Source organism: Equus asinus, chromosome 1 (assembly GCF_041296235.1).
Source record: "Equus asinus isolate D_3611 breed Donkey chromosome 1, EquAss-T2T_v2, whole genome shotgun sequence".
NCBI classification, from domain to species: Eukaryota; Metazoa; Chordata; class Mammalia; order Perissodactyla; family Equidae; genus Equus; species Equus asinus.
Genome location: NC_091790.1, coordinates 159,881,551 through 159,893,721, shown reverse-complemented (window position 1 = coordinate 159,893,721; position 12,171 = coordinate 159,881,551). Strand labels below are relative to the sequence as shown.

Sequence of the window (12,171 nt, the reverse complement as noted above, 5' to 3'; positions counted from 1 at the left end):
GGAACCTTAAAATAGAGATGCCTGCACTCCACCACGGGGACTTTGATTGAATAATCAAGAGGAGCTGAACATGGGTATTTTTTAAAAGCTCCCAGGGTGCTTCTAGCCTACAGTCAGTTTGAGAACCACTGACCTAACCAAATTGCCTATTTTTCAGACTGCATGATAAATCTCACACCATGAGGGGATTCTGATTTAAAATAACGCTCGGTAAAACCTGGTTTCACGAGCAAATGTAATCTAAGTTCAAATCCATTCTTCCTGCATTACATCCCATTCTATTTTATGACTCCGTGTGTGCGAGTAGGAAGATGGATGATCAGAGTCATTACTGTACCTGTCACTTTTACTAGCTAAGTTATGCTCATCTTCATTTTTCCTTGACTCCTGAGAAAAGACTGGTTATGTCAGTCACATATGATTTCCAGGCAACCTCCTGTGGAGCAAATCTTCAGGTTTTCCAGACCCTGTTATACGAACATATCTTTTTCAGCAGCTCGATGCTTTCTACATTAACAATTCAGGCTTTCTCTTTGGCAAATGAATGCAGCACCTCTGCTTGCTGAAGGGCGATGTTGGAATCAACTCTCCCTAATGAAGTCACAAGGCCTCTCCATCCTCCAGGACCACGATCCCTTCCATAATGGCACGGTTGTGGATCCCATCCAGGAAAAGGGCTACCTCATCCTCTTTCATTGAAGCCAATTATGGCTTCTGAACCTGGTGAACTTTCCACAGTAATTAGCACAATGCTAACACAGAGAGCAGCCAAAGTGCTCTGCCCAGGTTTTGTTCTGTTCACTCCTTGCATTGGTTATTCCCTGCCACGTGCCCTGTTCCCAAATTCATTGTCTGTCCTGCTTTCACCTGTGGTGGGGAGACTAACTGCTATGCACTGTGTCCCCAGCTCCTTTGTTCTCTGGCTCCCAGGTGGGTTTGTCCCACGAGAAGTTTGGGCAAGAGATCAGAGGGTTTGAGGACAGAGAAGTTGGGGTATTTCTTCCCCTGTCCCCTCCCTCTTGGGTGTCAGCAGTTCAGTGGCTGCACCCCTGCTTGACCGTGGGGGCCCTTCTCCTATGGGAACTCCCCTTTTATGCAAGCCCCACTACCTATGGGAGCTCCTCTTCAGTGGGAGCCCCCTCCTGCAGGAGCCCCTTTCTTGTGGAAGCCCCCTCTCCAGTGGGTGTCCACCTCCTACAGGAGGCCCTCTTCTGCGGAATCCCCTCCTGTGGGAGCCACCACTCTAGCTCTCATCAGACTCCAGTGACCCCAGTACCTTCGGCTAGTCCCTTCAGCCCTGGGGAGGTCATGGCTTCTGCCATTGCCAGCCCCTGGGGAAGATCCCTTGTTAGTCAAATTCTCTTCAAAATCCCGGTGAATGTGTCCTCCACATCCTGCTGGGCCCTGACTGCTGGTTCACCTTCTAGACAAACTGCAATCTGAATTCCTTTTTCACTTTTCAATCGTTCTTGTAGGAGTCCTGTAGATAGAACTTGTGTTCCTCAAAGATCCTAACGTTAAAAGAACTTCTAAGTCACAGGTTACTTTAAAGCGTTTTTTTCTATCTAACCCTCCATGACCTCTAGATGCCTTTGAAATACTCCATACTAATGAGCTCGGTGCCTCAGTTTCCTGTTGTGTAAAACAAAGGGACTGCATGAGATGCTCTCCAAGACCCTCCCCTCTAGGCTCTTGCTTCCCATGATGCCACAGTGAGTCAGATGTTAGCCCAGGGGAGGAGGGAGCCTGCAGAGGAAGAAGGCCACGGGAGATGCTGACACACCATCTTGGTGTATCTGAGATGTGAGGTAACCTGTCCCATTTTTAAAGTTATCCATCTGCTGTTCACCCTGCCGAGCCCTTCATGGGCTGGGCTTTAGAGTTGGGAAGTAACCTGAGGAGTGACCTGGGCCTCCAACTGCTCAAATTCTAGGGGAGGAGAAAGGCACCCAAACCAGGGGGTCTCTAACTTGGGTGTGAACTGGAGCCATCTGGAGGCTTGTTCACATGCAGACTGGCAGGTGCCACCCCAGAGTTCCTGGTCCAGGAGCACTGGGGGGATCTGAGAAGGTTCATTTCTAATCACCAGTCTCCCAGGTGATGCTGAAGGTGCTGACCGCCGAGGGCCACACCTTGAGAATCACTGATCTAAACAATTGTCTAAGATGCAGCATGCTGAATTATCGTAAAGATTATATGCAAAATGCTCGAGTAGTTGTGAGATGGGAGCAATTCCTTTGGAGTGTGTGAGGGAGGGTGAGTCCCAGCAGGTTTATTAAAGAGGCTTTGCTGGACTCTAAAGGGTGAACAGGAACCCACAGACCACAAGAGGGGGAAGGCATTTCAGACAGTGGGTGCAGAGGGAGGGGAGGCGGGGGCCACAAGCACATCTGTGGACCACAGGCCAGCGACGCCCAGCAGTGGGATACAGACTGGGAAAAGCGGGGCCAGACTGAGATGCGTGTTTCCGTCACTTCTTGAGTGCCCCTCACACCCCCTGGCCCACCTTCTCCCCGAGGCATTGCCTTTCTCTCAGGGCAGCCGGACAGCACCTCTTCTCACCATGTGTCTCTCCCCTTCTGCCCGGGATGGCCGGGGAGGACACACCTGACTGCATGACAACCTGGTGTGGAGAGACTTAACAGCTCACAAGCACCCCTCAGCCAACAAAGGACAGGAGGTGGTAGATAAACACCCTTTCCTCCTTCAGTTCCTCTTAGGAGCAATTCTACATAGCTCCTCGGAAGGTGCTCAACTCAGTAACGTGCATTTCTACTGGCCTCTCTCCTCATCTGTTCACTGTCCTGACCTCTCCCTCCTGCTCCTGGAATGCCTTCCCACATTACCGATGCACCAAGCCCCTGTTGCAGACTCTGCTTCCCGGGAGCCTAGGCTCCGACAGGCTGCCCATGTCCTGCTGAAGAAGTTGAGCTTTATCCTGCAGACAAAGCAAATTGGAACGTTTCCAAGATGAGAACAACAACAAGAGCAACACTGAGGAGAAAAGTCACCAAGGGCCACCAGCCATTAGGTGCCGTCATGAGATGGGGAGAACCACTGAGGACGAGCTCAACCCACTGCTGAGGCTTCCGTGGCGAGTCTTTCCCGCCATGGCCACTCCCTCTTGCTCCAGGACAATAGGGGAAAATGTAATATCAGTACGAGGCAAAGATCTCTGGCAGGCCAGCTGGTTCATATGGTGGAAACAGTGAAATGAACAATGAAAGGATCACTGTAGATGTAAAGAAAATTACTGCAAAAAGAAAAACAATGGTGGGTTGGGCAGGGTTGGGGGTAGGGGAAAGACGATTCCTCTCTGAAGCAGTTTATCTGTAAAGGAGGATGTCCTAACCAGGCTCAAAGCTCTTCAGTCCAGAAAAGGTCACTCTCCTGGTTTTACAGTAAGGCAAGTCGAATCCAAAGAGGGCTTCCTTGCTGCTGTAGGAAAGCAAGAGAAATCTGGGGACTTAGAAAGGTGGGCTGGAGGGGCACCGAAAATGGGGGGTGGGCTGGGAAAGACCATGAGGCGGCACAGCTGAGGGGTCTATGGGTGGGTGGGGAGCAACACCAGGGAGGAGGTAACAGCCAACACACTTCCAGGGACAGTCACATCACACTCTTTATTTGACAATTTTGTTCCCATGCTATCATTACCCTCTTCTAGCCCCCAACCTTTAGTAAAAGGCTGCTAACCAGAGACTTCTTATTAACCATTCCAGGGAGAAATGAAAGAAAAACACAGCTGTCAAGATGGGGAAGGGGGCCAGCGAGAAGGGATGAGAAAAACAGTGTGGGTCTGGAGGGTTGGACTCTTTCTCTCTCTGCGATACCTTGAGTACAGAATATGTTGTACTCAGAGTTTGCTTTTACATATGTGAATTTAAGACATAATGCATTCTTTTTTATTGCATAATTTTTTTAATAGAACACTGCATTTATCATGGTTCAAAATCCACAGAGTATGAAATAGTAACAGAGAAGAGTGTCCTTCCCACTGTGGCCTCGCAGACACCCCCACCCTTGCCCACAGGCAACCCACGATTCTAGCTCTTGTACACTTCAAGGCATGTTGTATGACTTTGCAAGGAAAAACATATGTAAAATCTTTTTTTCTGGTTTATCCAAATGAAACCATACTATACTGCACGTTACTTTTTTCATTTAATAACTCCGGGTAATCTTTCCACATCATCTGAGTATTCTCATTCTTTTCTGGCTGCATGACATGCCTTTATGGAGGCACCATAATTCCCCTAAGCAGTTGCCAACTGGTGGACATTTAGCTTGTTTTCTAACTTTTGCTATTACAGAAAATAGAGAAATGAATGAACAGGCAAGATATTGTGACTTTTTCAATAAAATATTCTTAAATGTGCTTTTATTATATTAAGGGTACAGATGATTTTTCCCCAGTAAAACATAAATGCAAGCTAATTTGGCAAGCCAAATTTATTTAAATGTTTATTTAAAACATTGTTGTCACATATATTTGATTCGGTAGGGTATCCTTTATGAGACAGTTTAGTTATTATAGCTAGTAAAAGCAGTGTATTTTCAAAAACAGATCATGTAAATATCGAGCGATTCTTAGCATCGCTCGATTAGGATGGTCGGAACCAACAGTGTTTGCCTAAAGCCATAAGGACAATAAGAACAGAATGAGGCCCAGCTGCTCTGCGGATTCAAGAAGCTCTGAGCTTGGGAAGCCTGGGTTTGATCTGTCACCCTGCCATTGTGACTTTTTCAATAAAAGGTGGACAATGATTCCTGCCCTACATACCTGGCAAAGGTGTTCTGAGGATAAAATGGGAAATTACTTCCCAAATGGGAAATCTGTTTATGAACCACAAATGTGTGAGCCGGCATTAAACCCTGTTGCTACTCTTCTATTTATTACAGTGCTGGTTTTGGAGGTCAGCAGATAAATCCATCTACGGAATAAATTCTGAAATAAATTTCATGAAAGAAATTACATTGGGCCTGACCGTTTTAATTAAATGCACCAAGCGGTGGCCCTAATATATTATCATGTTTTTAAAACCAATTAAATAAAGAATCAGAAAGGAAATAGATCGCTATTTGCTACCAACCACAATTTTTTTTTTTTTTTTTTGCATCCTCCTCATCTCCCCACCTCATCTACGGTTATTAAAATCAAGTTCACTGCTAACCACTTTGACAGGAAATAAATCTGGAAACCACTCAAATCTGATGGGGTAGGTAATATCTTTTTGCCAATTAACACTGTTAAGATTCTTGGATTTACAGGGAACATAGTCTCTCTGGATTCATTCGGAAATGATCAATAAAATAAACGTGTGAACGAAGTTTAAGTACTTTGGAAAATGAAATGCTGGGCTGTCTGGATTTGAGAAATATAGGGAAACCTACCCATTTCACTCATTAAAACCTTCAAGCTAGGCCATTACTGAAGCAGACAGGTACCTCAGGCACTTCTCAGTCAATCCATTCAAGTTCCCACCATCCCTTTTCTAGTCACTGCCTCCATGGCAACAGGCCACTGACCTGCCCTTGAGGGAAATAGAATTTCTGGCAAGACTGAGACTTTTAATAATTCCACTTGTCAATACGGGTCAGAGAGAAATGGATGGATTCGTACCAAGTTACTTAACAAATCTACTAACAAAATGAGTGACTCCTAGCAAGTGACCAGACCAGGGTGCAGTGTGTCCCCTAAGGAAGGCAAAAATTGCATCGTTAGTGCCCAGGACCATCTGTACCAGCAACACCTGTCCATCAAACCTTTCCCTGAGTCTGGACTTCTTCCTTCAACATTTTCTCTATTTACCTTTTTCGAAAAAGGTAAATAAGTGTACTGGGCAGCTCATCGAAGTGATTACTAATCTGATTACTCATTTCCTCCAAAATTCAACTTTAATAAATAAATACAAAGTGATCTACCATAAAGGGCATGTTTTGTTGTGCAAGTTTCCTTATGGGAATATCATCTAGAAATATCAGTTTCTAGTGACCAGACTTCCCTCTCGGAGGAGGACAAGGATCTAGAAACATCAATTCCAATACCTGAGATTTAAACTCTCGTCCCAAACACCCAAGAGACACTCCTCCCACTCCCTTCTTTTCCTGGAAACGTTCCGCGTGCAGCCTGCAGTTGTAACAGATTGCCTGTTTGGTGGCACTACTCTCTGATTCAGAAATATAAACATGGCTTCAGAGATTTATTTTACAATTCATCTTATGATTTGTCACGGCCGGGAAGGTCAGCTTCCAGATTTTCTATTCTAAATTACTTTTGAACAGATTTTGCAAACAGACTAAGGAAAACGGCTTGTGCCTGGACCAGAAAGAACTCTGAAAGTCGGGACTCAAGTCCTCTCTCCCTTTTGTTAAAATGTAAACAATCAGAAATCCCACCATTTCCCAAATCAATTATTTGTAAAGGAACAAACAGGTGCTTTGGAGACACTGGAGTTATAAAAAGAAAATGGCAAATGATTTTTTCATGGGCCAGCTGCTCAAGTGATGTGATTCTGGGGAAGGTTCTCGGAGGCTCTAAAACTCAATTAGCAAATCAATTAAGATCATCCCCTGTCTGCCAACAGGAGCGTGCTGTCCCCCTCCGTCCTCCTTCCCATTTCAGTGTTCTCTGGTGCATCCCTGTCACCAAAGCGGAAGCCCAGTCAGTCAACCTGAGGTTCCTCTGCTTTCTGCTAACCCTGGACAACAGGGGGAGGCGGGGGCACCGTTGCGGTTTAATTAAGGATTAGCAGCCACCAGAAGGAGCGGTGGCCCGCTTATTTACATGGTCCCAGTCTAAGTTTGCCTTAGAAGCTGGGCTCAGCACAGACTCAGTGGGGGCTGCCTGGCATGGCTGACTGTCACTTTCTTTCAGTGGAAAACAGATAGGACCAGGCAAAACAGATGGTTCCTAAAGGGGCACATCCAAAAAATCTGCTAGCACACTGTGGCAGTGTCTTCCAAATAAACAGCAATTTACTGGAGAGGAAAATCAGATCTTCCCCGCCACATCCTGCCACGGCCCATCCAGCCTGAACATCACCCACTTAGGAGCTTCTCATCCTCAGTGAGGCATAATTACTCTTCCTTTGGGGCAAAGGACAGCCTGTCTTTCCCAGCCTCCCGGAGATAGCCATCATCACCGATAATGCTCCCATCTCTGTCAGTCAAGTCTGTTATCTATGTAAGACCACCTTCAAGAGACGGCTGACCCGCGGATCACATATGGTCACCCGGTCCCAAGAGAAGCAAATACACATACCATGTATTTGGTGAGCTGGGTGGAACTTAAAGATGGAGCCAGTAACGCCTCCAATGGCAACTAAAAACACGTGACTTTTTCCATCGTAAAACATTAATGAAGTTTTTCTTTTCTTTCAAACTCCAAATAAACTCACAGATGATTATTTGTGGAAGTCCTGGCTCTGACTGTAAGTTTGGACAAATCACTGAACATTTCTGAGCTTGTTTCCTCACCTGTGAAATGAAGGGGTTGAACTGGAAGATTTCCAGGGTCCCTTTTAGCACTAAAATTCTACAGTTCTTTGGGTGGGAGTGGGTCTCCTCCAACATTTTGTCAAATCACATATGTAGTTGATCACCCGGCTTTTCAGCATAGATTACAAATAGAGAGACTGTTTCCATTAGCCCGTAACTTACCTTTTCAACCGCTGTGTGTTCTTCATTTGTGACGTTCGTTTTCCTTGACTCGTTTTTAGACCTGCTTAGCCTTCTGGATACTTTTTCTCTGAGTAAAGTGGCATATCCAATGTGTTCATAAATGGGGTTCGTTGTCATTTTGGAAATGTATTCTGAAGCTTTTGTTTCTATGTACAGTGTTATCAAGCCATCTGTGACCAGATCATGAATCGATTCAAACCTCTTCTCTCCCACAAAGTGTTTTCCGTCGTAGAAGAGCCTGTAGTTTAAGGTCTGGTTTCCAAACCTGTCCACGAGAGAATGAGAGATCACAACAGTGTTGAAATAAGACCAGTGAATGCCAGCAGCAGCTAAGATTTTTGAGCATGTACTGTATGCCATGCACGGGGCTAAGCACTTGACATGATTTTCCCCATTTAGTTATCTTAGAGATCCTTTGAGACAGGTACAAGTATTATCCCTGATTGACAGCTGAGGAAACGGAGACTTGAAGAGATGGAGTACCCGCTGGATGCTACATCCCTGGGAATAAGCAGAGGTGGGATTAATGCCAGGCAGTCATATGGCGTCATTTGATCCTAGAAATCACTAAGGCCATTGGGTCCTCATCGTTCTCATTTGTAAAAGTCAGAGGGTAGCGTCTCATTTACAAATATCTTACTTATAAACTTCCTTAATGGGAACTAGCCACGCCCCTGCACCCCCCTCCCCTGTACTGGGCAATTCCCTCTGCAAAGGAAGCTACCACCACTGGCCCTGATGTCCCCTTATTATTACATCTTTGACCACTACCAGTAGAGCACCTCATGCCTCCCACCCCAGTTAGTCCAGCAGAAGGGAAACGAGGGGAGCTGTGCGAAGCTCCCTGCTTGAGTCTCCAGCACCAGGATCCCAGCACTCTAACCTATAGGGTCCTCCCCCTTTAGCGCTGGCTATCCCTGCCTGGCCTTGGTCCTATATCTCACAGCCCTTGCTTGGTTTCCCACCGGGACTGCCAGCTCCTGCTGCTGGGGTGCTGGGAGGATAGAAAACTACTTTGCATCCCCAGACCACTTGCTAGCTTTTGAAGTACTTCCACATAGGCATCATTTAAGACATATGCTAGCCATCCCCAGTTGCACCTTGCATCTTTTCACAGACACAATATTGAGATGGTGCATTGAACACGTCTTTGTGGGCTGGCCTAGGAAATGTTTCCATTGATACCATTCTTTCTACGGAGAAAGTTCTTCCCAATTCCAAAGGGTTCCCGAAATGAATTATTGGAAGACAATCCCATTCTGAAATTGGATATCTTCCCTGAGCCTTATAGGATTGTTGTGAGGATCAAATGACAAAATGTTTGCTCAAGGTTAGGAAAGTGCGGTAAACGCGATGCCCGTCAGGTGCTGTGATTTCCAGTACTTGTGACTTTGGGGTAAAAGCCTTGTGAAAAGTCTGCTCTGGCATGGAGCATCATGACCACCATTGGGAGTTCCTTGGGTCAACATGATCCCTGAGGGAACCTCCTGGACAAACCGCACATCCGTCCAGGCACACACACACAACGTGAGGGGAAGATGTTTGACAAGGGCTGCAGGGGACCAACTGAGGCAGAGGCGTTTCTCCCTCAGCACTCCCTCTCCCTCAGTGTTTCGGGCAGGTTTGGGAGCACTAACTTTGCAGATAATTCTCCAGTGTATACTGTGTGTACTGCGTACACATAAACAGAGCCTCAGCATCCATCTCGCTGATAACATCTGTGGCCTGGGAAATGTGTAGCCTCTAATAGGCTGCTGGTGCTTTGTAAACAGAGCGAAAATAAAAATGAGGAGGGGGAATGGGGAAGGGCTGTTCAATGGGTTCAGAGTTTCTGTTCGGAATGATGAAAAAGTTCTGGAAATGGATAGTGGAGATGGTTGCACAACATTGAGACGGTACTTAATGCCACTGAGCTGTACATTTAAAAACGGTTCAAATTTTATGTTATGTATATTTACTGCAATAAAAACATGGGAAAAAATGAGTCAAGTCACTTGTCAGGCAATTGCAACAACAGCTGAAATCAAGCTCACCTCAGAGCTAATGTGTAGCATCCTGGCTGGCGCTGGCTTTCTCTAAGGATGTAGGCGCCCTCCACGCCTCCAAGAAGCTCATCTGCCTGCTCCCGGGAGATGATCCCATGAAATCTGAGGAAAGACAAGACCATCTTTGTTCTGAACAAGCCACATACAAAGTATGGACCACAAAGAGCTGGCTAAAAAAAGATGGCGGGGCCACTGAGAATCTACAGCCCCCCAGTTGGATGAAGAGGGGAGGGACCAGTGTACATCTTCAAGATGGACCTGGCCTCACCTCTCAGCACGCACCCAAACAGATAACAAGCATTCAACTAGGCGACACAAAACGAAGAACATCCAGTCCACCTGGTTTTTGCTATTGTCTTTGCTGGCAAGCTGAAAATCAAGGTCGAAACAAAAAGCCAGGTTATGGCTCCTCTTTTAACCATGGGGAATAACAAAAGAGCAATTACCAATTTAGTTCTCTGCTCAAACGCAGACAACTATGTATTATCTTGATTGCAAATGAACACTTATTGATTATCAACTTGCTTCCTTCAGGTGTGAGGTGGTGTTAATTTTCGAGGCTCATTCCCTGGAAAGAATAGCCAGCGCTAATCAACATTCTTCCATTTCTTTAAATTTTGAGAGCAATTGCTTAGGGGTAAGTTTCAAAAATGCACCTATTTTTCTTTTGTAAAGATAACGTTATTTCTTTTTCTGCAATTTAAAAAGTAATGCACATGCACGTAGAAAATGCAGTATATCCAGAGGGTTACAGGCTTGGACAACGACTGCCTTGCTCTGGAGGGGATGTCTGAGGCCTAGAGAGTGGACAGTGACTCCAGGGAAGAAGAGAGCAGGCAGGAGTTGGGGGCAGGCCACCGGCCCCTTTCCCTGTTCCCTTTAAGCAAAGACACCTTCTCACTTCTGTTATTGGAGATTCGATCAATCTGTGTTTTAGAGGAAGGTGGGAGCTGGGTTGGGGGTGAGGCCAGTGCTGAGGGACTCCAGGTTCCTAGAAGAGGGAACAACACCCTCTTTCTGGGATTACACAATCATGGAGAACTTTGAGGAAGGAATTGGAGAAGAAATTTTCTGGAAAATTCTTCTTTTACCTTCCTGGAAGGGGGAGGGGAGAGAGGGAAGTCACTAGACAACATGTTTTTTCCCCCCCTCAGGAATGCAAAGATTAAGTTAGAGGACAAATGTAGCAGGATAATATTTTGAAGATGAAGATTTTGTCCTAGGGGAGTGAGGCAGAAGAAGCTGTGGCTTAGAGTTCCACAATCGACTCTCTAAACTCTAAAGCAGTGCGAGCTCGGGAGAAAGGGGTTTTCTGGCCTCCCAAGTTTCAGTTTCAAGTCTCGAGAGCCAATGCCTGGAGGTCTTGGAGCAGCGCTTTTCTAGAGTGAGGAGGAACGGGCTGTGACGTAAGAGCAATGTTCCTGCCCAAAAAGAGACCAGCCTTCCCAGCTCTTACAGGAGGCGGATTTTGCCAGAGCCCAGGCTCAGTGAGTCTAAGTGGGCCCCACACAGCATGAATGGGACTGGAACTGGTGCACCCGTTAATGGGGATCCCGGAGACTGGAACTGGTGGATCCGTTTATAGGAATCCTGGAACCGGAGCAGGTGTGTTTGGGGACTTGACTGGGAGTGTGGCCACTGGACCCTGTGAGCCTTCTGGGGAAGTCTCCTATGTGGCATGAGCTGGGGCCAGAGAGGGCTGGACGGATGGCCTGGGCAAAGAGACCAGATACCGAGCCAGTGGGAGTGTGTGTGTGAGAGTGTGGGTGTGTGCGTATATGTGTGTGTGTGTGGTGGGAGGGGCATGGTGGGGGATAGAAGGGATGGGGGGCATCAGAAAGTTTCCCACACATTGGAGTCAGAAAGGACAAAGGTGGTGCCGCAAGAGTTATGAGGCTGGGATGTCCAGGGCGCAGCCCAACTGTGGGCCAGGGCAGGGCAGGAGGTGACCACAGCAGGACAAGGCACCTACAGAGGAGGGCACAGGGCCTGACACCCCTGCCCCAGGTCACTCTTGGGGGAGGATAAATATCCCAAACAGGCAATTAACCCAAAAGTGGCTAAGTTTTAACTCCCTTGAATTGACAAGTTTGAGTGATGGCCAGCAGCAGACATAGAGTGTCAAGAACTAAGTTAAATTTAATTGTTCAGAAAAAGAAATTATGGGCTGGCCTGGTGGTATAGTGGTTAAGTTTACAGGCTCTGCTTTGGCAGTCGGGAGTTCATGGGTTTGGATCCCAGGCGTGGACCTACACACTGCTCCTCAAGCCATGCTGTGGCAGCATCCCACAGACAAAATAGAGGAAGACTGGCACAGATGTTAGCTCAGGGACATTCTTTCTCACCAAAAAAAAAAAAAAAAAAAACCCAAAACAAACAAAAAAAACAAAAAAAGAAAGTTACAATTTTGTCAATCTGAATACCCAATCTGTGGCTCATAGTTTAT

The 12,171-nt window shown here is 46.4% G+C and overlaps 1 protein-coding gene across 2 annotated transcripts in view; it reads right to left on the bottom strand.

Annotated features, from left to right (window-relative positions):
- Window positions 1-12,171, bottom strand: part of CHN2 (chimerin 2) — a 287,694-nt gene that overhangs the window by 96,324 nt on the left and 179,199 nt on the right. For both annotated transcript variants that reach the window (XM_014841045.3, XM_070511247.1), the window contains 2 exons: window positions 9,714-9,827; window positions 7,660-7,945 (listed from right to left, as the gene is read on the bottom strand). In XM_014841045.3, the coding sequence (XP_014696531.1) occupies window positions 7,660-7,945; window positions 9,714-9,827 (400 nt within the window). The remainder of the gene's footprint in view (window positions 1-7,659; window positions 7,946-9,713; window positions 9,828-12,171) is intronic.